The 25,658-nt window shown below is 41.8% G+C and overlaps 1 protein-coding gene across 1 annotated transcript; it reads left to right on the top strand.

Moving 5' to 3' along the window:
- On the top strand, positions 1-24,628 carry YY1 (YY1 transcription factor). Its single transcript, XM_038179397.2, has 5 exons — positions 1-1,001; positions 9,631-9,793; positions 18,732-18,792; positions 21,201-21,359; positions 22,462-24,628. Exons 1-5 carry the CDS (start codon positions 305-307, stop codon positions 22,642-22,644), a joined length of 1,263 nt encoding a protein of 420 aa, XP_038035325.1. The 5' UTR covers positions 1-304; the 3' UTR covers positions 22,645-24,628.
- The last annotated feature ends 1,030 nt before the right edge of the window (positions 24,629-25,658 follow it).

Below are 25,658 nucleotides of genomic sequence, written 5' to 3'. Positions count from 1 at the left end.
CGGCAGCGCGAAGTCTCGCGAGGGCGCGGGGCCGGGATCTGGCGGCTGCCTCCCTCCCTCCCTCCTCCCTGCTCCCTCCCTCCTCCGGCTGGCTGCGAGGCGCTGGTGTTTGTGTGGAAGGGGGAGGAGGCGGCGAGGAGAAGGAAGGCAGGCGGGAGGCGCCCGAGCCCCGCCGGCGGCTGAGGGCAGCGGAGCCGAGCCCCTCGCGGCGGCCGCCGAGCGAGCGAGCGAGCGCCGTTCCCCTCCCCTCCTCCCTTTCCCGTTCCCCCCCCCCCCCTCACCCCCTTCTCCCTTCCCCCCCGCCATGGCCTCGGGAGACACCCTGTACATCGCCACGGACGGCTCGGAGATGCCGGCCGAGATCGTGGAGCTGCACGAGATCGAGGTGGAGACCATCCCGGTGGAGACCATCGAGACCACCGTGGTGGGCGGCGAGGAGGACGAGGAGGAGGAGGAGGAGGACGAGTGCTGCGAGGACTGCGGCCCGCACCACCCGCCGCACCACTACCACCACCACCAGCCCATGATCGCCCTGCAGCCGCTCGTCTCCGACGGCGACCCGAGCGGGGCGGGCGGCGGCGCGGCGGGCGGCGGCGGGGGCCAGCTGCACCTCCACCACCACCACCAGGAGGTGATCCTGGTGCAGACCCGCGAGGAGGTGGTCGGCGGGGACGACTCGGACGGACTGCGCGCCGACGACGGCTTCGAGGACCAGATCCTCATCCCCGTGCCGGCCCCCGCCGGCGAGGACGAGTACATCGAGCAGACCCTGGTCACCGTGGCCGCCGCCGGCAGCAAGAGCGGCGGCGGCGGCTCCTCGTCGGCCGGCGGCGGGGGCCGCGTGAAGAAGGGCGGCAGCGGCAAGAAGAGCAGCAAGAAGAGTTACCTGAGCGGGGGAGGCGGCGGCGGGGCCGAGGGCGGCGGCGGCAGGAAATGGGAGCAGAAGCAGGTGCAGATCAAGACCCTGGAGGGGGAGTTCTCGGTCACCATGTGGGCCTCGGGTAAGTGCGCGCCCCCCCGCCGCCCTCCCCGAGCCCCTCGGGCCGCCCGGCCGCCGGCGGCCGGCGTTGTTTTGAAGGGAGGCCATGTTTTGGTGTGTGCGATGGGCGCCGCCATGTTCCTCGCCAGGGCAAGTATGGCGGCTCCCCGAAAAGATGGCGGGGGCTGCGCTGCCGCCGCCGCTGCTCCTGCCCGGCTCCGCGGCGGGGGGAAGGAAAGATGGCGGCGGCCGCCAAGATGGCGGCGGCTGAGGGGGTGCGGGAGGGAGGAGGGAGGGAGGAGGAGGGCGGGCGGCGGCGGCGCGCCGCTGGCTCCAGGACTAGGCCGCAATGGCGTAGTTTCTGCAGCAGGGGGAGGCGGGGTGTGCGGGCGGGCGCTCGGTGCGGGGCGAGCCCAGCCGCGCCGCGCTTCAACCCCCCCCTCTCCGCCCGTCCCCGCCCCGCCGCTTCTCCCCCCCCCCCCTCCTCCTTCCTTCTCCTCCTCGGCTCCCGGTCCCGGCCGCCGCTCCTCTCGCTCCGCCTGGGTGCCGATCGCGCCCGTTAGGCGAGGGGCGGCCCCCCCGCTGCCGGCTGAGGGGAGCCGGGATGGCCGGGAGGGGGGTGGGTGGCAGCGGGGTCCGAGCGGGCTGGCAGCGTGTGTTTTTGGGGTGAAAGCGTGTGTTTTCGGTGTGGGAGCGCGCGTTTCCCAGTCGCTTTCCGTGGGAGTGTCTCAGGGAGGCAGGGAAGTCAGGTGAAGATGCCCGGTGTTATCTGCAGGGCTCGGGATGAACCTGACATGCGCTTCCCATTTAAGCCGCCAACGGTTTCCTGACCCTTTGCTTCAAAATATATAAGGGGAAGGATGTATTTCTTTTGTCAGCGGTACGCTGTGGCTGGTTTTCTTGCTTTGTTTTCTGTTTTCACAAAGAATTGTGTCACTGGAAGCTAAGGCTCTGTAGGCAAAGTTCTGGGCTAAAGTTACATAAGGGCAAAAAGCGGTCACTTCATGAACTACTTAAATTAGTACGGCTAATAGGCCAGTACTCGGTTTTGCCTATCATAGTTCTTGTGCGCTTTTTAATTTGTAGCAGGGTATCAGATATTGGTTAAACTGCCGAAGTAGTAGTTAAAAAAAAAAAAAAAAAATGTTGGCAGAATGTGATGCTTGTGAGTGACCAGTAGCTTTATTAGTAAGGGGAGTGCTGAAGGAAGAGTATATTGAACAACTGGATTCTTTTGTCTGAAAAGACGCAGAGAACAGCGATTCTGATTTTCACTTTCTTTAATATAGGCGATTATTTAGCAAGTTTGCCAGAGCATGTGACACCGCTGATATACACTTAGTTGGCTAGCTAATGAGCCTGATCAGAGTTCCCTGCTTTTGGATGAACAGAGAACTTTCAGTTCGGAGTTTCCTGAATTGCTGTTCAGTAGAATGGGGTTCTATATGCTTCTGTGTTATCGATGGACGTGACCTGAATTAAATTCGCATGCTGTCTCTTCTTAAAACTGACTGTGCAAGAAAGACAAAAGAGAATAAAATACATAGTCTTCTGGTTTGTGGAAAGTACCTAAGGTAGCTGAAAGCAAGTCAATGTGTGGCTCGTGAGCTGGCAGGATATAGGGCCTCGCTTGTACTCAGATTCAGAGTGCCTGATAGGATGCTTCCGTAGAGCTGCGTGCTGATTATTGCTTGACTGAAACGAAGCGTGTGTGTAATCAATGCATCTGATTCTATTCCAGCTTACACAACTCTTACATCAGGATAGCCCTATTGATTGCAGTGGTTTTCTTCTTTGTGATCATGACCACGCAAGCTCAGCCAGAACGATCTCCACTTGTAATGCACTGGGGATTGAATTGCATTGGTACATTCAGTTCAGTTATATTCATGCTGCAGAAAGATACAGAATACCTCTGCTAACTTGAATTCAAGAGGCAAAAAAGCCCACAAACTCCCCAAAAGCAGAATCACAATATACTTAACAAAGAAAAAAATATTCAAGTTTGACTTTCCTTCCCTGCACGCATGCGCATGAGCCTCCTCCCCCTATACTGTGCACCCTCCCACCCTGAGCTTGAAACAGCCTTTGGTTTAACCTCTTCAGCTAAGAGTGAAGTTTACTGAGCTTGTCGGGTAGGCTTTTATACCTCTTAGAGAGTTTACTGAATGTTTTAAAAGTGGTCTGGAGTGGTTTGTGGTCAAACACTTAACTTTTGGTGCTTCATTATGTGTTTTCTCAAACTTGGGGGGGTGGTGAATGCCAGAAAAAATCCAAAAGAGGCAGAAATGGAAGGAAAAAAAATCCCTGATTAAACTACCTGCTTACAAAAGGATAGTTGTACTAAAGTTTCCCTGCAGAATCAGGCATGCTTTATTTTGAACAAAGATAGTTGTTTTGCCTCTGTTTTTTGACTTAATTAAAGACTTGCTTACACACTGATCTAATGGACTGTTTGAGATATTTAACAAAAAGTTTATCGAAAGATGACCAGTAAACAAGACCATGCATCGAGCTAAAACAATGAGTCCTATATTGCTGTTCTTGGGTATTTGAACTGGGAACAAGGGCGCTTTGCTCACCGCAGTGTGCAAAGACAATGTGGATTAATTACTCGTTACTGTTTTCTAGTGCTGCTACATTAGCTGTACCAAATGTAGCCAGTCATAAATCTTTGTCCCGAAGCATTTAACATACCTCATAACACCTCTTGAAAGGTGTAGGAATAGCATGTGAAATATCCACTGATGTGATTAGAGTGGACTGCTCGATCCTGGTCTCGTTAATGTGGTTACTTTGGAGTTGCTCTACTGTTGTTGGCAACGGTTTGGACTCACCATAACTTTTCTTATCACCTTGGTATCTGTGGTGATATCAAACTTGTGACCTGTGATTACTTTAATTAAAGTGGTTAGTTTAAGAAAGGCTTTGTTCTAGTTCATGTTCGTTTTCAAGATCTTCAGAATGGAATCATTTGTCTTTCTTCGATTGTGGAAAATAGGCACCAAAAAAAAGCTACAACTACGTGATAGTACCCAGCAATGGGGGGAGGAAAGGATTAATAGAAATTGCTTTCTCATGTTACATTGGACGGTGGTGCTGAAATTCTGGCTTCACCAAATGCTGCAATCTTGAACAACTTGGGCTTGATTTGGGGGGAAAAAATCATATTGATTGTCAAGCTGCTGAATCTGAAATAGGTTGTGCTGGCACAAATTGTTTGTGTAGCTGGTCTGCAAGCTTAGGGCTGAAGTAGCACAACCAACCTCAGCATTGCCCATAGATGTTACACTGCTGAAGTATCCTGTTTCTAGATGGGAAAGACAAATATACATATGTGTATAGTTTGAAAATGGTTTGTGATGATCCAGAAAGCCTGTGCAGAGGGCCCATATTTGGAAATGCAGGGACATCATGTTGGGTTTCCAGAAGGTTCTTCAAAGCCTCTTTGGGAGAGAAAAAGAAACCTTTAATTCCTTAAAGTAGAAGAGGTTCCATTTGACTTGATCAGATTACAGGGGTGAGAAAAAGAATCATCAGCTATCTGAGCAGTTGTCTTTAGTAGTATAAGAGAGAGTCATTTAGTTCAGTCTTGGGCCAGTATCAAGGATAGCCAAAATTCTTAGCAATGACAAATGGGTAATGGGCTTCTTATATGAGAAAAAAAAAATCATAATGGAGGCAGAAAGTGTTTGTGTGGCTCCTTTAAAATGTTAAGATGGAAATCTATTTCTGATTCTGACTGACAGCAATACAGGCTGTTGGTATCCATAGGCGCTGAGTCTGCCCTAACAGTTATGCCAGTGAACCTTAGAGGACAAGTACATATCATAGATATTTTCCTGCATCTGTTTTAAACATCTTTTCAGCTTTGAAAGTGAAATACATTGAACGTGATTCATCACTTTAACTGTATGGATGAAGTTGCCTCCTAGCCCATGGTCAAGCGAGGATCCTCAGGCTTACTCCTAGACCTTTCCCTGCGAGGTGCTGATGATTCAGGTCAGAGTGCTTCAGCGCAGTGTCTCACCAGCGTTACAGTCAGATGATGACTATTGATATATGCAGTGTTTTTGTCAGTTCATGTCTCCTTCAGCGGTGTGAAATATGAGATGGGTGACGTGGGGAAAGAAGAACCTGTTCTCCATCTGCGTGCAAGGCACTGCGGAGGGAAAGTAACTGAGTAGCCAGTTAGGTTAAGAAATGACATACTGTGCAAAATGGAATTTAACTTTCAGAAGCGTCTGCTAAATTACTGTATTATTTAATGAGCTAATTACGGTTCTCTGCTTCCAAACGTGACCAATGAAGTATTTTGCCTGAGGAGATTGTAATGTGGTAGCAATAACCAAGCTGTTACCACAGTGCCTTGGTGCTGCGCAGTCGCTGAATGCATCCTTTATCATGTAATTGCATTTCAGCTGTTCCTAAAACAAATGGGTGTAGCTGTGTGATCATGAAAAGAAAATCTGAGCTTAACTGTTGTTCATCCTTTTAGTAAGAAGAGTGGCTGTTAACTTGGTACCTCGGGGAGAAAGCTCTAGGGTTAAGTCTCATCGCTTTACTAGAAAGCGTACCTTCTTAATTCCCATTTGTACTCTGTATGTACCACAGGGGAAATGTGACTGAATAATGTGTTCTCCCTGCCATGTAGTGAGGGAGGAGGATAGCTCAGAAAACTGGGGATCTTGAGATGAAGTTCCAAGGTTAAAACCAGAGTAACTGAGGTAGAAACAGTGATAGGACTTCTTGGGTTGAAAGAGTTGGGAGATCGAGAGCTGGCAGCTGGAGCTAGCTGCTGTTCCAGAAGCACATGAAATAACAAGGTCCTGAGGTGGATGGATTTTCTGTGTAAAGATAGAGGAAGTTTGGTGGTAAGAGCAAAAGATAGTCAACAGAGGTCTTGGGATACAGATTCCACCGTGCTTTGTCATTGTGTTGCACACAATCTGCAGTTAGTGGTTTTATCCTGGTAGACTGACTTCCTCCCACCTGAATTGGTACCTGAGCTTGGTACTCTTAAAACTTCTGGTCATTTCACCAATCCAAGTATGTTTTAAGTGACTGTCACAAAACCCAGCTGGCTAAAGTGCTGGACTTCCATTGGTCTGTGTATAAAAATATTCCTTTGACATACTTTGAATGCAAAAATGTGCAAAATATGTATTGCTTATAATAGGGAGTGAGAAATGCAGGTGGAAGGACGCGAACATGAAGATCTATTTGTGCATGTCCTAGACAGATGCATAGAACAAACCAGTTCAGGGTGTCTGTCTTCCGTAGCTGCGCAGAAGAAGATGATGGGTGTGGAGAGTATCTGTTGTATCTCTAAGGAACCAATATTTTATAACATCAAAAGGTATGTGAATATTGGATGTAGGTATTAGTGACTGGCATCGCACGTTTTTGCAGAAATCAAGGATCAAGTAGTTCACTAATTGACGTACCTTCATCTGTGCGGTGTATTTGCGAAGGTGGGACTGAAATCATGTTGCAAGTTCCTTACAGAAAGCTGCAATGGATGTAGAGGAACAAGGCTAAATACACTTAAGCAGAATGCTTAAAGCCCCTCTAAATTGGGTTTAAGGGACAAAACAAAGCAGGTCAGGTAGTATATAGCAGTTAATTTTGTTTTTGCTGACTGGCTCAACGGCTCTGTCAGTATTTAGCTTGCCCTGTGCCTCCTTTGGACTGTACTTGTCCAGAGGTGTCACTAGAACTTGAGGGTAGCTGCATTTTGCTTTGGATGCAACATGTATGAATTTCTGATGCTTTGTGAGAGGAGAAGGGAGAAGTAATTTGGATGTAGTTTGTGCCAGGCAGAAGGCATCAAGCAGACAACTTGTCCTGTTTGCAATGAGAGTGATGGTTAACTTGTCGGCCGGAGTGAAAGTTTGCTTGGACTTTAGCCTCTAAACCTTGAGCTGCCTAGTCTGGGTTGGTTGGGCATCACAATTTTAAACCTGCGATAAAGTCCTGCCTAGAAGACGTTGGTAAAGATCTTCCTGACTTCTTCCAGCGTGTGGGTTTGTTTGTTTATTCCAATGAGTTGATGGTATTGTGGGATGGCCTGTAACTAAGGTGTTGTGATGCTAAGGAGCTGCTCAAGTCTGCTGCTGCTTTCCATAACTGAGTTAGATCTGGTTCATACCCTAAGTTATCTTGAAGGCCCTTAGCCTGGGGTAAATGTTTTGTATGCTGTTGTTTTAGGCTGTTTTAAGTTATTTTTTTAAGCTGCAGGTATTTTCCTGCTCTAGAGATGCATGTTAGGTGTTGTTTTTGTATAGGAAGACCGGAGTGCTTTTTATTTTCACATAACTGTCAAGAACGTGTTAAGTGATACTTCTGCTTATTTTCTTCTTTATCAAGGTAATAGCATGTACTGATTTTTCATGTTTTACTCCAGCAGCCTAGCTAAAACACTGCTGTGGGATTGATTTCTGTTGGTGGGCTGTCGGGAAGGAAGGGCACTGAAAGCTGGCTGACTTTCAGTCTGACTCTCAAAATATCAAGAAGGCACAGTTGAGTTGTGGGTCTTTACGTTAGGGAAAGAGAAAATCTTAAGGAATGCATACAAAATTTCCCAGTTGACTCATGCATCCGAGCTGAGGCAGGAAATGAAAGCTCACTTCTGTTATACATGTCATCAGACAGTCAAACTGGAAGCTCTGGGAAGTTCTGGGGAGCTGCTGAAATGGCCAAATTGAAGGCAGCTGATCTCATTCTGGTCTGCAGCATGGAGGAGGCTCTGCGTTTAGCTTTCCAGTGTTCTGTTCTTCTGAGCTTCGTGGTGCCTTTTCTGCCTGTGTAGGCATTACGAAATACCTCTTCTCAGCCTTCTGACAGTTGGGAAGAACAAAGCGTTGCTGAATTAGAGGTTTATTGAATTGACTTTGTAACTCCTGCAGGTGCAGTAAAACTTGCCCTGTAATACTTGCTTAAGGTAAATTCAGTTGCTTTCTGTGAAGCATTGATAAAGGCTGAAAAGTAATGCAATGAACGGAAAGCTAGATTAAAGTGAAGGAAAGTGTCCAAATCATCCATGTTGAAGTTTAATACCGCAGATATTATTATTAGTTTATTAACACTGCTGCCTTTGCAGTGTTGAAGTCTGTTTTCCTCTTTGGCCATGGAAGGTATACACAAACTGCCATTTGATCTGGTAGATCAGGTTAAACCCCAAACTAGCAGTAACATTTCTAGAAATAGCTTAGTGGCCAAGAGTAAAAGCAGGCATTACAAATTGCATAGAGATTTGTCCTTAGTATGGTTCTTTTATTTGTTTAGTCTTGTCTTCTTTTCCCTAACCAGAGCTACTGCATAACAAATACTATTATCTGTATTTGTGTTTATGGGGGGAAAAAAAAGAAAAGGGAAATACTGCCTCATTTGTTCTTTGCCTTATGTTTTCGTATTTTTTTTTCCAAATTGGGGAAATACTGTTTCTATCCTAATACTGTTACTTTACAAAAAAAAATACAAAGTGATATTTTGCAAATACTTGGACTTAGAGTCTTTCTGTATAATGTGATTTGCAGGATCTTCCCATATATAGGGTGGGAGAAATAGTGCAGTGACAAGTTTATTAGCAGTTAGCTGAAGAGTTAGAGCTGTACATACATCTGTTCTAGGTGTATTTTGGGAAGATGGTTTTTCAGGTGAGGGTGGAAAACAGGATTGGGTGCTGTGTCCTTCCCTCAGCTGGTGTGAGTTGGGCAGTGAGGAGATAGGTGGTGGATGTTTCCATTCTCTGCTTTCTGCTGTAAAATAGCAAAAGGGGAGAGAGAAAACGTTGTGACACGTTCTGTGCTGGAATATGAGTTGACAGTAACAGCAGGTCTTCAACCTCATTTCCCCGCTGTCCTTAAGCAGAAATCCGCAGGAGGAGCTGTAGAGCAGCTGAAGTAGCCGTCTCTAACCGGCTTGCAGATCAAAGGTCTGAGCGATCCCTATCTGCTGTTTACACAGCAGAGTGGGAAATCGCTTAGGCTGCCCAGTGCCACAGAAGAGGAAGCCCCCTGGGGAGGGAGACATGCTGCTTAGCTTTTTGCTTTCCCGCGGATCTGTGGGCAAGTGTTGAAAAACTTCAATTTTATGGGCAGGTGCTGAAGTCCATTAGCAGTTATTTTTAAAGTTTCTTGTCCCTCTGTGACATTTCTGTTGAGGGTCAAGGGACTCTGAAGACTCCGAAGCTAAAGATCAGTAGCCGTAATTTCTTAAGGTAAGTACCTGTCACTTCTCAGATAGGTTTGTTTGGTTACTGGTTGCTGTTGAGATCCAAAGTGGCTATAGTGGAGGTTAATCTTAAAGCGGTTAAGAGAATTAAATGTTTATGCATTGTTTCAGGAAAAGTGCGTTATCTTTAAAATGCAGCCGTCGTTCTCGTAGGATGGTTCTACTTATTTCCTTACTTGTCTGTGTTTAAGTAGATATGCAATTTAGGCTTTTGTTCCCACCTACTGTGTTCTTTCTGTGCTCGTGTTATAACTGTGGGGATGTCTTCTTGTTTTTAAACAATTAGTGTAGAAATCTGGGAATGCAGTTTGTTTTTTTGTGTACAGCTATAGTGAACTTAGATTGAGATGAGCCTGATAATTTGTGTTGTGTTTTGATCTTTGTATGTAATGAATTGGGTATTCTGTGTATTTCAGATGATAAGAAAGATATTGACCATGAAACGGTGGTGGAAGAGCAGATCATTGGAGAGAATTCTCCTCCAGATTACTCAGAGTACATGACAGGAAAGAAACTTCCTCCTGGTGGAATACCTGGCATTGACCTCTCAGACCCCAAACAGCTGGCTGAATTTGCTAGGTAAGTAGGAAGAAAGGATCTTCAAACTAAAAGGGTTTTCTTTCCACTGGTTTAATTAAGAAACTGTTGGGCAGAATAAATGATAAATTTAATATGGCTTGTTGTTCCTTTTAATCATCTTCTAAAACAAGGAACTTGATTCAGAATGGAGTGGTGAATAATGTATTAAAATAATTGGGTCCTGCATTCAGCAGGTGACTTCTGATCTTCAGTTCTCATTAGGCAAGGTGGGGCCTAAAGACATTAATAATCTGCATCTTTGATGTGAGAGAGTGCATCTTTCAGTGTCTCTGGTGACAAAGGATCAAATAAATGAAGTCTTGCATTCAGATCGTTCAGTACAAGAAAGCTAGACTAACACAGTTGGTAAAGCCACTTCTGTTTTTCACTTGCTTCTCACTTCTGAAGCTCTCAGTTTTAAACACAAAAGCCCTGCTGAGCTGCTGGGTGTGGTGCTGAGTGCTCAGGGCAGGCTGTGGCCACCAGAGGGCAACCGTGAGGTCACCAGAGAGAAGTCTGGTTTGGCACTGGATAGTTGTGACATTTGTGCAGTGCACTTGCAATTACAGAAGGCTTAATGCCTATTTTTCCATTACTTGCTAGGTGACAAGGACTACTGACCCAAGTTCTGATCTAGCTTCTTGGTTAGGTGGATCTTGGTGCCCAGTGAGCTGTGTCTACTCTAGTCTCACCTCTTCGATCTTGCTGCCTTTTAGAAGCTGCTTCTATTAGTCTGTGCTGTGATTCCACTGGAGAACTGCTGGTACAGGCTCTTCCCACTGTTTGCAGTAAAGCCATTAAACTCTGAATACTGAAGGCTCTAAGTAATAGACAGGGAACAAGCACGGTAAAACTATCTAATCTGGAAGTGTATTTTAAAAAAAAAAGTCATGAACAACTGAAAAAGGGATTTTTTTTTCCTGAAGTGGTGGGTGGTTTACCTATTGATGCTCTTGTTTACCTGATTTACTAGTAAAATGATCAAAATGAATGTGGTTTCCTCTGAGAATTGCTGAAAGGCTAACACACAATTTTCTGTGAAAGCAAATGTTTAAGTGATATTCCGAATGTACATAGTGTTCTAATTCTAAGATGTTAAACGTTTCTGCTAATCATGTGCCTAGAATGTTTCTTTCAGTTATTTTAAAATATTTTGAAACCTTTTGTTCTGGTAAGCACTGAGGTACTAAATAGTTATCTTTTATCTTCTGTTATGAAGCTGAACTAGTTTCTTACAGGGTTTCCTTCATGCACATACTGAACGTTATTCTCCAGATCAGTTTGAGTACTTGAAAAGGTTGCCAGGATTTGGACTTCTTGAAATTACCAGACTGCTTCTGTGAGATATTTCTGCATCCTTTTTAATATTGTAAAAAGTACTGCATCTTTAGGTTTTAGTTAGTCTTCTGCTGAGAGAATAGTGGCACTTGACCGTAATGTAAAATTTCAACTTCCTTGTTCAGGGTGGAATGTTCTAGGAAGTTGCAGAGCTAGAATTTGTAGTGGATGATAGAAAGATTGAGTTTTGTGTATTGTCTCATATTTTTCTGTTAATATATCTCTGTATAGCAGATAAAATTTGAACTGCTTCAGTCATAAGATGAACAAACATTGATACTGGGCACGTGTCACCTTCAGCAATGTCCCCAGGTTGCACAAAGCCTACAAAAATTGTTCTGATAGCTTAATTGCAGGTATATGAAAACCTTAGGCATCTTCTGTTTTAGGAAAGCTTTTTTGATTTCTTGGTCAGAATCAATGATTGTCAAACCTTCACTCTTGCCTTAAAAAAGAAAATTGGAAAAGAAAACAGAGTTAGTTGTATGTTAGATCTGAAATGATTGTGTATAGCTGAGACTGGTGCATGTGGGTGTATCAGAATACTGCTTGCTATGGTCTTTATTCTCTTGCAGAGAAATAAACATGTTGAAGGGACTTCTTTTAGCTAATAAGATGAATTCAGGCTCTAATTCCTCAGATCTCTTTTTGTACTGCTCAGTTGTCTTGTTGATCTACATATTGTGTATCACTGAAAGCCTTCTTGCATGGCAAACTGAAAGAAAAAAACTGGTTCACCTGCATGAGAATTGGGTTTGGAGGTATAGGGTTTAGGAGTACAGTTGTATTTGTATTCCTAAAAGGATGTGTTATTTAGTGTCAAGTTCTCTGAAAGTTCCAAGCATTGCTTGAAGGATTACAGTATTCAGACTTCAAAAATTCTCAGCTGTATTCTGAAAGCTTTGACCAGCATGTTAAGTTTTAAGAGATTTCAAATTCACAAGTTTCATGTGGTATTGCCTTGTATTTTGATGTGGAAAAAGTTTGTGCATAGTCCACATATAAGGAAGCATAAACAGGCTAGGAAAATCTAATACTAAGTTAATTTTGTGCAGTTGAAAACAAGCTATTTTGGGATGCTTTCCCATTTTCATTAAATTAGTTGGAAGAAACGTGCTATACATTTGTAAATCAGCTACTCAAAACCAGGCTAGATTCACTCTTTATACCCGTGCAGCTTATATTGATTAAGGGTAAATTGACTGAGACAGTTGCATTAATTTATGGGAACAGAGTTCTGAGGTTAACTTGAAATGGGCAAAGCTTGGGTAATTTAACTTGGGTAACTTAAAAGCTTTGTGGCCTCTTAATTAAAATGCATGTTGGAATTTAATTTTAGTAGTAACCGATTTCAGGCAGGGGTCTGGAGTTCTGAGTCTGTTTAGTGAGGGGTAAAGAGGGGTGGTCTCAATGATGCTTGAAGTCTTCTGTATTGCTGCAGCCTTACAAAAAGCATTTCAGAAGCTGCAGAAATTCAGCACGTGAAATGGGCACCACTGCTGCTCAGCAGCTAGGTGGCACCAGCGGAACGAGCGTTTATTCCATCGACATACCGCTGGATTCTGTTGCCTTTTTGGTGCGTCATTGAGTCATGTAACAGGAATCTGGGCCCTTTAACTGGAACCTCTGTAGTGATTCCTGGAAAGGGTTTTTCTACATCCTGAAACTATTGAAAACACCGCAAATAAACAAACTGCATCAGAACATTAAGATCTGCTTAGTAATTCATAGATGAATGACTATAAATTATACCTGTTGGGCAACTTCCTTCCACAAATTACTGCATTCTATTGTACAACTCATGCATTTTCTCTACTACGCTTTAAAAATTCAATAAAAGTAAAAATGGATTTGTGTATTTCTCTAAGGCAGTCAGATCAGAATGTAAAACATTAGTTGTCAATGATCTGCAACAAAAGAAATAAAACCTCATAAATTACCTCCTTTTTCTTTCGATACCTTTTGGCTGGGACACTGAAAGTCCATTAAGGTGAAATAAAATCACAGAATTGTCTAGGTTGGAAGAGACCTCCAAGATCACGGAGTCCAACTTCTAACCTAACACTAACCAGTCCTCCACTAAACCATATCCCTAAGCTCTACATCTAAATGTCTTCTAAAGACCTCCAGGGATGGTGACTCCACCACTTCCCTGGGCAGCCCATTCCAATACCTAACAACCCTTTTGGTAGAGAAGTTCTTCCTAACATCCAACCTAAACCTCCCCTGGTGCAACTTGAGCCCATTCCCCCTTATCCTGTCACCAGGCATGTGGGAGAACAGATCAACCCCCACCTCACTCCAGTTTCCTTTAAGGTACCTATAGAGAGCAATAAGGTCACCCCTGAGCCTTCTCCAGGTTGAAAACCTTTGATGAAGGCTGAAAACCTTGGATGAAAATGTTTCATCCAAGTCTAAACCGATTACGAGCTGCTCTGTAGTTAGATGTGAAGCAGTCATAACTGCTTGGAGAAGTAACAGATGTGTTTCTAGTTGGTGCATATGGTAGGCTTCTTTAAAATTCTCCCAAACAAATCCCCTTGAAAACTCCTGTCTGCTCTCTTGATAGATGACTGAACTGACTAGAGACAGCACAGTACAAATATAAGTAAAATACAAAGAAATAAAAAGAGAAGTTGGGAAATTGGCACAGTAATGGGTCCTAGTGGTAAAAATTATCTTCTCTGTGGCTTTATTTTCTGCTCCTCTTGGTACCTTTCCTGGAAGAGAGCCATTGGAGGAAGTGCCCCTCCTGTTAAGACGGCTTTCCAAAATGGATAGAAAACAAAGGCAAGGCTACTGTGTTAGAGTTTGAAACTGGACACCCTTCTTAAACATGACAAAGCATGCTGGCCACCTAGCTTTATGACTTAGGCCTCTTTATAAGGTATGTGCTTTTGTACTCGTCTTGTTCTTGTTCCAGAGACACTTAAAGGGCAGTAAACTGACAATTGCTTTACCCCAGGCATTACTCGGGGGAAAGGGAAATCTCTTGCTCTGTCCCACGCTGCTAAGGTCACTCTCTGTGTTTACATACATGATGTTCTGCAAACTGGAACAAAACCAGTAACTATTTTTGCTGGAACCTTGGAACAAAAGGGAACAGTTTAATTTTACAACAGTTCTGGGCCCAGCTGCGTCGGAGGCTAACTGTGGGCTCTTTGATTGTAGGTAGATTCCTAGGACACCTTGTGGCACTCCCTTTGTGTCTGTTTATCCAGAAGCCAGTCTAGCCAGTTTCGGGAGCTCTTTAGCACAAACGGACCACTTGTGGTACTTCTGCCTCAGCAGGGCACTATGAAGGGTGTGACAGTGAGGGAACAGACCAGAAGTGGAAGTGAACCTGTAGAGAATAACTTCCTCCTTTTCTAACCATTCATAGGGATGCGGTCATCGGTAGAGGTGAATTATCACTGTTGATCATCAGAGACCTCCAGGAAGTGCAAAAGAAGTTGCCAGAGCAATGCTGTTTAGGTTTCTATAGAGGGAGAAGAAAAAATATGACAACACAGGTTTAACGGGAAGAAAAAAAAAAAAAAGATAGCGAAAGGGAGGGTGGATTTCTATACTGTTAGTTGCTTTTGACTGCTTTAGCACTGTTTCTGTGGCTAACTTGTTAAAAATCTGATTCATCTCCAGCATAATTGTTTGTGGAGATTGACAGAGCTTTGATGCAGAGGTTCTACTGGAAGGAACAGCTCCTGCAGGGCAGTGAAAGGAGGTAGTTAGCTGTAACTGTCACTGCAATATTAGAAAGAAACTTTGTTTTGAGGAATGGTTAATACCTGTGATTTCACTCCAGCAATGTGATGCTTTAAATACAAGTTATCAGGCTTAGCCTTTAACTGCAATGTCCTGTACCTGGGTCTAAAAGGTTATACTTCCATTTTTTTTGATGGTCTGCAGTTGTTACTGCTAGACGTGGCCCACAGAAGCTTGCTGCAGAAATGGGAATTCTGGTCTTGCCATGGAAATGGGCTCTGTGCAAAGGCAGCTGTTTTGGAAGTTCCACCCAGGTGTTAACGTGTGCCTCCATAGTTGCTTTAAATAGCGGTATCTGCTAGAGTTCTGGTTTTGGTCAGTGTTTCAGGCTAAGAAAACTTGGGAGGGAGCTGGTAGGGATGTTCTATTGGGTGGGAACCAGATGTCTAACCACCAGCAAGAGCTACCTGCAACAGTGCAATTAAGATCAGCAGTCCAGGTTCTTCTAGTCTGGGCTCCTCTTGCAGAAAGCTAATTTTAAAGTAAAACCAAAAACTTCCTTTAATACTTTTGAACTTTTAAGTCTTTAAATTCTTCTTTGAGTGATTATCCACGTGGATGCCACTACTTTGTGAGCAGTATGACACCTTGGACAGAAAATGACCTGCTGTAGCTGTGCTTGTGGTGTCAGTACGCTCATGCCTTTGACCCAGGTGTACAAAGGGCCCAGCAGCTGCTTGTTGCCTGTGCACTGAGATGCAACCTGGGCAGTGTTTGCCTCTTACTCTTGATGTGTCTGCTTCTGTTTTTTTCAGTAGCACTTGGTTGCCTGCGCAACCCTGTGATATACACAGTATTGTTCACAGTTTTAGGCTTAAGTTGCCCACTTCCCATGTTTCCACAGGAGAAAAGAAATGGTTTAAATTGTATCTGTTTATTGGCAGAATGTTGGTGTCATTTTGTAGTCAATAGGGACTAAATGTTTATGTAGTCAAGTATGCTATTAGGCTGATGCTCCTTAGTTCAGAAAAGAAACAGAAAACTAGAAAGTCAGCTTGTTCCAGAATGGACGCTTCCAATATTGAGTGCCTGCTCAGACAGTAAACTGAAAAGGTGTATGTTGAAGCTCCAGTCTGTGCCAGTCTGACTGTCCGGTTCAACCGAGCTTTGTTCCTCAAAGTTCTTGGCTACACCAGTCTAGAGGCTTCCTGACCACACAGGCCAGGTTATTCTCCCTCTTGTTCTGCTTTAGCAGCCTGGTGTGTAACAGCCTGTTGTAGCATTTCTTGGTCAAAGTTGGATTCAATACTGGAGGCAAGATACAAGAATTAGGAATAGGATTTAACTCAGTGGTCAGTGCTATCTTGTGCTAATCCCTGCCTACTAAAGCTGTTAACATCTCTTATTACTGATTGCATTTTTATCTAGTCTCTCCTTTTACAAATGGTCAGTTATGACCTCAGAACAGTGATGTTTTTACTGATTCTGATGATGTTGTGGACATTGATTTCGGGCTTAGGGGCATTTTTGTTTTAGGGTCAGGGAAATGAGTTGGCATTTACCAAGTTGATAGCATTAGAAGCGAGGCAGGGATTCATGGGACCGGATTTGTCTGCTAAGGGTGTCTCTAATGGCATTAAAACATGGCACTGTGTTCTCTCATGTCATGTATTATCCAAGCACTTTGTCTTTTGTCCACGTTGGCATTACAGACACACACTTCTATGCTTTGTCTTTCTGTAAAACAGAAAAAATGAGATGCAATAAGGAAAATCCAATGCAAAGGGTAGTTAAGTGTTCTGTAGAGCTACTGTAAAAAAAAAAAAAAAAAAAAAAAGCGTGTGTTTTGCCCTACAGCCTCAGAGTCAGGAAAGTTAAGGTAATAAAGGTGGTCTGCACAAACAAAAATAGTTTGTGTCCAAGATTGAGATTTTTAGACATGCTGTTGGTGATGGGATGAGAGGAGCTCTGTCAACAGAAATACCTCACGCCTGTTTTTAAGGGGTTGTTGGATATGATACTCTCCAGTTCTCATATTTTTGTCATGTATGTATTAACCCTTGCAAGAGGCTGCAGTGTACTTCAGTTAGCCCTGCACATATTCGGTGTAGTCTGGAGATGCTAAGCAAGCAGGAGATTGTTAAAAGTCCAGGCAGAGAAAGGAACTCAATCCTTAGTTTTTATGCTGTGCCTGTGCTATGTCTGCAACATGGAGAGGAGTTGGATTGTTTCTGAAAGACAAATGATGGCCCACAGAGCCATAGGAGACTTCTCCATCACATACTTAAGTCTCTGTTGGTGGTTCTAAGGAGATTTCCCTGGATCCAGTCTTCAGGAATTCTCAAGGAGGTTTTTCACTGCTCTGGCCTTAATTCAGCCTCAGGAGGCCTTCCTTTCCTGTCCTCTCTCCTCTATCCATGCGAATGACGCAAGTGAAACTGCAGATTTGAGTCCTACTTACTTATATGACAGCATCAAAGAATCCTGGAACCTACCTGCAAAGAAACAAATGCTTATATGGTCAAAACAAAGAGATTTTAGCTTATTTTCCCCACAGCTGTTGGGGGTTGTTTTGATCATTTAGAAATTGTGTTTTAACCAGTTCGAGTGTTAAAAATGCATGTTAAAAATACATGTCAGTCTGTTTTCAGGGACTGTCGTGATGGGGATTAAATCGCTCTGGGATAGCAACAGATCCCTCTGCTTCTTAATGTTCAGAGTAGCAACTCTGCTCACTGCAATTCTTTTGTTAAATTCAAGGCACTCATCTCTTTAACCAGCAAAAACACGAGAAAACCTTTTGTTTAACTTGAGGTAGCTACCTGTCATATCTGTTGTACAGAGCTATCTTGTGCTGTGTTACCAGGAAAAAGGGTTGAGGAACTTGACTAAATGGTGTAGCTCCCCTTCTCTGGCAGGGTTTTGGAATGGGTTAAAATCTCATACCTTGCTTAAGTGAAACTCCAGCTGTGTGAGGTGCATTTATGAATTACTTACGCTTACATACTTATATTGGAATCTGCTGCGCTAATCATGCCATTTATTTTTGATATTTTTGAAGACCGTGTGCACTACAGGTTTGAGATACAAGGATAGGTAAAGGGGCAGTGTGCAACTTCCCAGGTTACTGCCTACACACCTATCTCTTTTTGGACATTCAGACAGATTGTGATTAGAGCAAGACTGTTCTAATGTCATTGTCTACAGGGAGTCTTATGACTGTACTTGAAACGCCTAATTTCTGTGCAAGCATTAACTTGCTGGGCTCCATCAGTGGAGGTTAATGGCACAGATAAGGTAGTGGGATACCTTTGTTAATGGCTAAAATTAAGTAGATGATTGCTTGTCAGTTGACAGGAGTAGAATCCATGTGTACAATAGCTTGACGTAAGAATAATTACAATTTCTGTGGTTAAAACAGATGTCTGCATTGTCAGTGTAGATTCTACAACTTGCCTGCCTTTTCTGCTTCTGTAGAGTTTTGTTCTGAAGCTTTGTGTGATGAAACTACTGAAGAATGATTGAAACTACTCTGTCCTTCATGTCTGAGTATATGGCTACGTGCACATATGGCTACGTGCACAAAAAGAATGGAATTTTCAAACAAAATGTCCTAATTATACTTAGTGTAAGTCAGGAAGAACCTTATTTCCACATACTCGGAACTAGGAATGTAACATTAAATGTCTTATTCAGTGTTTGAGGCCCTTCTAGAAAGTTGGGCTTTCCAAATACAAAAACCGCTCTTCCTATTATTTCAAGAGTTCTAAAAATATTAAAAAGAGTTATTACTGATGCACATAATACTATCGAATAAATGCGTGTATTACATAGGCAGTTGAGGGAGAAGAGCTGTCTACCCATGTTTTTCTACTAATGTTTTTTTCTTCTTTTTAAGAATGAAACCAAGAAAAATTAAAGAAGACGATGCTCCACGAACGATAGCTTGTCCTCACAAAGTAAGTGAAGTGCTCAGCTTCTGACTAGATAGTGATTTGTAGATCAGAATTTTATTCTGATGTTCTCTTGAGAATAAGCAACATGTCTAGTTGTAAATAAATTATGCTTGATTAACTGTATTGAAGTTATCGCTCTTATGAGGCTTCCTTGAAAACCTTTCACTGAATATTATTCCCATTCCTTGTCTTAAGGTTAGTGCATCCCTAATCTTCTGGTAACCATGATGCACAGTCCCTAACATGCTGGTTTTACTGTTGTGATTTCCTGCCACCCAAGAATACATACTTGAAAGAATGTTCTGAAAGCTGTTCAAAGTACGTTCCTAAGATCTATATATTGTCTTCTTGGAAGCTATGACAGATTTGGGAGTCTAGATCAGGAATCAGCAATCTATGGAGCAGATGCCAAACTTAGCGTTATTGGAAGACTTTGAATTACATTCCACAGAGCTGGCGGGTGCATCGTTTTGAAAGAGAGAGGGACATCTTGCAGATACGATTCTGAAGAAACACGATTCTGATCTGCTGGTAGTGGGGAGGCCACTGTCTTGAATAAATGTTGCCAGTCACTTAAATTGGTAGCATCTAGTTTTACTGCATTACCCAGCTTCTGTAGATCTTCTGTTAGCCAACTTAATCGGTAATGAAAAAAGACAAATACAACCTTGCTGACTTCTGGTCTAGATGGTGTGAGCTACTAAGTAAGTAGTGAGGGCAGATAGCTAATAGTGCGTATGGGAGAGCATGGATAAAAGGCTTCTTCCTGAAAGTGGTAGCATAAGAAATTTTCACTTAATGGATTCCTCTTTGTGCTTATATTGATTTCCAATTCTTTACATTCTACATATCATGTTTTTACTGTCATCTAGTGTGTGGTGATACAAGAACACTTATTCTTTACAATGCTGAAGAATGCTGCCTTCATTTTTGATGTATTTTTTTCATAGCCTCAATTTCATTTAAACAGGAAAAAAAAAGAACACTCAATCCTTCCATCTTCTCTCCTTTCTGATGTTTCTGGGCTATGTGTATTTATGAGTTCAGTTTAAGAAAGGAACATACTGCAGAAGATGTAACTGTTCCTCTCAGAGGCAAACAGGGACTTGAAATAAATGCACACAAGTCCATGGTGTGCTTATTTTGGTGCAGCACTTCTTAAATTAGTAAAAGAAATTCTAGTACCTGAAGAGAGAACTCCTTTAAAGTGTTAGTTTTCCATTTTTAAGAAATAAGGCATGTTTAAATGTGAATATTAGTTTTGAAGAAATAACTTCCAAAGAGGATGCCTGTAGAATTGAGTATTAGCAGTTGATTGTTCTATAGGGACTGTTATTGAACTTTGTGCCTCCTAACCCTGCAGTGTTGGTAGACTAATTTTTAGGTAAGCTGAAACAGCATCGCTTGGAGTACAAATAGAATTTACAGATGTTAATAGGATTTCATGAGGAGTTGTGTGCTGTGAGAAGTACATTTTTAAAACCTAAGATAGCTGTCTATTGATCACTGCTAAAAGGTGAAGAAAGGCATAGAAATGTTGAATAAGAGAGCCACAAGTCGCTGCTGGCTTAAATTTACCCTGGAATTCCTGTGTTGATGCAGTGTGTACCCCAGATTAAGACCTATGACATTGTACCTGAGTTCAAGTGAGTATGACTAGGTCGAGTCGACAGTAACTCAAGAGATCCATCTGCCTTATTAAGTTGCCCAGTATCACTTCGTGGGTTTAAACTAGAATTGGTGGTTGTCTCTTTCTGTGCCACAGGGGGTAGTGATCAGTCTGCTGCTGCAGGTGTGGGCTGGGTAGTTGCTGTAAGCGATGTTCTGGAAGCCCTTGTACTCCATTTCTTCTCAGGAATGAGAAGGACAGAAGGAAAAGGATGGAATGTTGGAAGACAGAGCAGGGCAGATACAAGTTGGTGCTAGAGAATGCTCTAATGTACCACAGCATGTAATCTATCAGATTGAAGTACTGTAATACTCAGTGTATGGCATATCAAAGATGATACCATAGATAGCTATGAACTACCATTCTGTCAGTTGTTTTTTTTTTTTTTTTTTTTTTTTTTCTGAAGGTGCTTTTGTTAGCATATTCACTTGCTTCTAGCAGAGCTGCATCTTCTCCACAAGACTGTTCTATTATTCATTTGACTGCACATGGTTTGTAATACTAAGAGAAAGAGAGGTATTTTGTTTTGTTTTACTCAGCTTTTCATGTTATTAGTTTTCATGGTATTACTTTTATTTGTTTATTTTGAAATATATGCAAGGGGTCTGCTTTACAGGGACAACTTTTCAGAAAGTATTCAGGATTTGAAAGCATTTTAAATGCTTAAATGCTTGTACTGTAGCAGGTAAAACTTAACAGAACTAGCTTATCTACTAATTGAGTTTCACTGTTCTTCTTTAAGGGCTGCACAAAGATGTTCAGGGACAACTCTGCCATGAGGAAGCATCTGCACACTCATGGCCCTCGAGTACACGTATGTGCAGAATGTGGCAAGGCCTTTGTGGAGAGCTCGAAACTAAAGCGACATCAACTAGTTCATACTGGAGAGAAACCCTTTCAGGTATTGTTAACTTGCAAACCACAATTTATTTCTTATAATTTGTGTAGGCTGTATAACCTCTCTTCTACATCTCTTTGGGGATACTCTTTGTTTTGTAAAATCAAATGAAGCACTGAATGATCATCTTTAAAATTGGAAGTCACCTTAAATTAATTAGGCTGTCATTTATCTACTTGTGTGGACATAGAAATAAGCAAATTGTTTGTACGTGAGAGATATACGTGAGAGGTACCTTCCAAAACATAATGTGAAGTTGCTCACTTGAAAAATGAAGCTTGCAGTTACTCCTGAAGGAGGAAAAAAGACATTTTCCTCTTTTTCAACTTCCCACATTACACAACTGACCCTCAGGGCTGTGTGTTCATTTGATTCAGAATACTAATTTCTAGTAGTGGGTATTAATCAATTTTGAGGAAAATGATGGTAGTTACTGAATCTCTTTCCATTCGTATCAAGTCACATGAGCTTCTGCCACCAGAGGTCTCCAGCCTACTTCATATGATATTTCTCCTTCACATAAATATTCTTCACATGTATTCATAGCTTTGAGCGTACTGTGTTCATCAATACTTATGTACTTTTTTGCAGATATTTTTGAAAACCAAATTATTTCAGAAATTGCAGTTCTTAGACACTCAGATGTGTATGCTTGAGCTGCTTTGTGTTTCCTGATTAGTATTTGCAGTTAAACATACTGCTCTTTGTATTCTGAGCCCATCTTGGAAGTAAAGCTAGTAAAATGAGCAAATCTTTACAAATTATTACTGAAAGGGAGAAATCTGATGTGGGACAGTTTCTGTTAACTAGTACAGCATAGCAAAATACTGTTTTAGGTGCAGAGAGCAGTGTTTTTTTTGTTTTAGTGAAAGCATTTGCTTGCAAGCTAGAATTTATTTTCCTCTTCTAAATCTGTTATACTACTGTGGTAAAACAACCTGAAGTATTGTTTAAATGCAATTTAAAAGTAATGCCCACAGTTGCACTTATAATAATCTTCAGCACCTGGCTTTGTGCTTGTGCAGTGTAGGGTATTGTTCAAATCTATGATTGAAATGGGTGGTGCTTTTATTAGCTAATAGAATGTGTCTTTTCCTTTCAACAGTGTACGTTTGAAGGATGTGGAAAGCGTTTTTCACTGGACTTCAATTTACGCACGCATGTGCGAATTCATACTGGCGACAGGCCCTATGTTTGCCCATTCGATGGCTGCAATAAGAAGTTTGCGCAATCAACTAACCTGAAATCTCACATCTTAACACATGCTAAGGCCAAAAACAACCAGTGAAAGTTGGAGGAAAAGTTGTTGAACTCAAGCATCTTACAGGAAATATGAATTGGAAATAAATACGCCTCCCCTTTGTATATTGTTTCTAGGAAAGAATTTTAAAAAAAGAACCCTACAAACCTAAAGGACATGTTTTGATAAGTAGTGAATAAAAAGCAAAAAAGAAACAGAAAAACTTTAAGGTGACATTGCTAAGATGCTCTACCTTGCTCTGTAATGCCGTTTCAAGAACACGGTGTTTTGTAAAGTGACCCTGACCGGAGGGGTCCGTTCATGAACTTGCATCAAAAGAGACAATTCTTTATACAACAGTGCTAAAATTGGACTTCTTTTCACATTCTTATAAATATGAAGCTCACCTGTTGCTTACAATTTTTTTAATTTTGTATTTTCCAAGTGTGCATATTGTACACTTTTTGGGGATATGCGTAGTAATGCTATGTGTGATTTTCCTGGAGGTTGATAACTTGCTTGCGGTAGATTTTCTTTAAAAGAATGGGCAGTTACATGCATACTTCAAAAGTATTTTCCTGTAAAGAAAAAAGTTATATAGGTTTTGTTTGCTATCTTAATTTTGGTTGTATTCTTTGATGTTAACACATTTTGTATAATTGTATCGTATAGCTGTAATGAAATCATGTAGTATCAAATATTAGATGTGATTTAATAGTGTTAATCAATTTAAACCCATTTTAGTCACTTTTTTTGGAGAAATACTGCCAGATGCTGATGTTCAGTGTAATTTCTTTGCCTGTTCAGTTACGGAAAGTGGTGCTCAGTTGTAGAATGTATTGTACAGGCACTGACCTTTTATTAACACCTGATAATATGTACATCCCATGTAATAGAAAGGGCAACAATAAAACAGTGGTCCTAAAGAAAGAATATGGCAGAAAATGATCTGTAAGCACAGTCTCTTTTGTTGTCCAGAGCAATCCTAGTCCCTCTTGACCTCCCAGAAACTGGAAGCTAAATAAAGTCAAGTTTCCTTTACTTTGCATTTCATTACAGTGATTTGTGATGAAATGACTTAATGCCACATCAGGTGGTATGCCTAAACAGAGCTGGTGAATATAATGCTGTTTTCACGTGACATAGACTTCCATTAACTGGAACAATGGATTTGGAGACTTGGCAGTGAAGTGAGGAGATTTTGGTTTGCCTGGACAGTAAGCAGGTGAAACAATACAGTGAATAGTTAGACGGGCACCTTTGCTTAGTAAAGGTAAGGGATTTTGGAGGTTTAAATACAAGAGCAGTAGGAAGTAGGGGAACCAGTCACATTTGGTCATACCAGAAAAAAGAAAATTGTCTTTTTTTTTTTTTTTTGGTTAACTGAATATAATGATGAAAGTTCTTGGAACATCCTTGGACACCTTTCATTTCAAAACAGGAACTCATAGTTCTCAAAGAACTTGATGGATTTTTGGATGGTCTAGCTAAAAGTGGGTACTACTCGTTTTGTTCAAGTGTTCAAATAAGAAACTTGCAGATGCTATAGTAAAATGTGACAGACTAATAAATATAAGAATATGCACAAAAATGCATAAGTTATTTTTTAGAGGAAAGTGATGAATATTTTACAGTAAAAACTGTTGTTAATCTTTTTCTGAATTCTGTTCTTACAAGGTTCATCAAACATTTCTTGGCCAGTACAGTAAAATGTACTTTTGAGTCCTGGTTTGGTGGTAGTGGGGGGAAAAATGTGGATAATATAAAACTACACTGAAAAGCAAGAGAATTGACGGCTGTATCTAAGTTAATTTGAACGTTGCAGCTCTAATCTAAGGTTATTAGGAGTAGAAAGAAAGACGGGCTATTTAATTCTAAGGTATGCACTAGAAATTTGGCAGTATTATTTATAAGCAGTTATTGAACAGGACAATATACTGAAATTTGTATAGTTACGGTTAAGTTAAATTCTGTATTCAGTTAAATTAGTGTCTATTCTTTTTGGAAGGAAATAAAATCAGTTCAGTCTAGATCTAATTGACCTTTTTTTTTTTTTTTAATGGTATATGGGATGTTAGTCTTGCTCAGAACTCTACTATCCTGTGTCATGAAGTGGTACCAATTTTATTGCGTTGCAAAGTAAAGAGATCCCTTGATGGTATCACACTTTATCCCTGAACATTCATTTGCAACGAAGTTACTTAAGTTTAATCTTCATTTGAAGACTAACTGGGAGCTGAAACACGCATTGTCCCTAGTTATATTGCATCTGTGTTAAGGAGTGGTAATTTCATCTAGGCATCAAACTGGTAAGCATTCAAGACAACCCCAAGCCTACGGAGCAATGATTAGTAGCATGAAAGATCTTGCTTTGTTAATGAGCAAGTTCCTTACTGGGGTTGGATAAATACTTGTGATGAGCAGCTTCTGTCAGTTATTTGTGCTTTTCAAATATAATTGGCACATCTTGTTCTTAAAACTTCATGCTTAGTTGATTCCAGAGTTTTCCTTAGGCATTTTTGGTGAAGAAAACAAGCTTTGACAATAGCAACAGAGTTAATAGCAACAGAGTTGACTCTGAAACCACAATTGCCAGCCTGTTATCTGCATGTTCCTGCTTTAAACCATGAATTTGTGAGCACGCTCAGGTAAGGCATAGAAAATCTTGAGGGCTGGGGGAAATGCAGCCTAGTTTTAAAACTGGTAAAAGATTTTAGAAAAGATTCATCGTGCCTGCTAAGATGCTTCTGTGACTTCACATTTCATGTTACCTTATGCGTTTATCTTGCAGATGAAATGGAAGAAGGTTCTGTAACTTTGCTTGCACATAAGTTTCTGTGGCTGTGTATCTTTGGACTTGACCAAACATAGAACTGACTATGGGCTTTTTGAGCAGTGCCTATGTTTATGTTCTGCCTGTAACAGTAGTGCCTGCTTTAAATGCAAGGCAAACTGAACTGAAATGCCCATTATTTCTAGATACACTACTTGAAAAGAGTAGGAAGAGCCCAGGTACAGCTTTGTTAAGAATTTATTCACTTTAGTGTTTCAAACAGAACTGG

The sequence above is a fragment of the Anas platyrhynchos genome, chromosome 5 (assembly GCF_047663525.1).
Source record: "Anas platyrhynchos isolate ZD024472 breed Pekin duck chromosome 5, IASCAAS_PekinDuck_T2T, whole genome shotgun sequence".
Lineage (NCBI taxonomy): Eukaryota > Metazoa > Chordata > Aves > Anseriformes > Anatidae > Anas > Anas platyrhynchos.
This window is presented reverse-complemented; position numbering and strand designations above follow the sequence as displayed.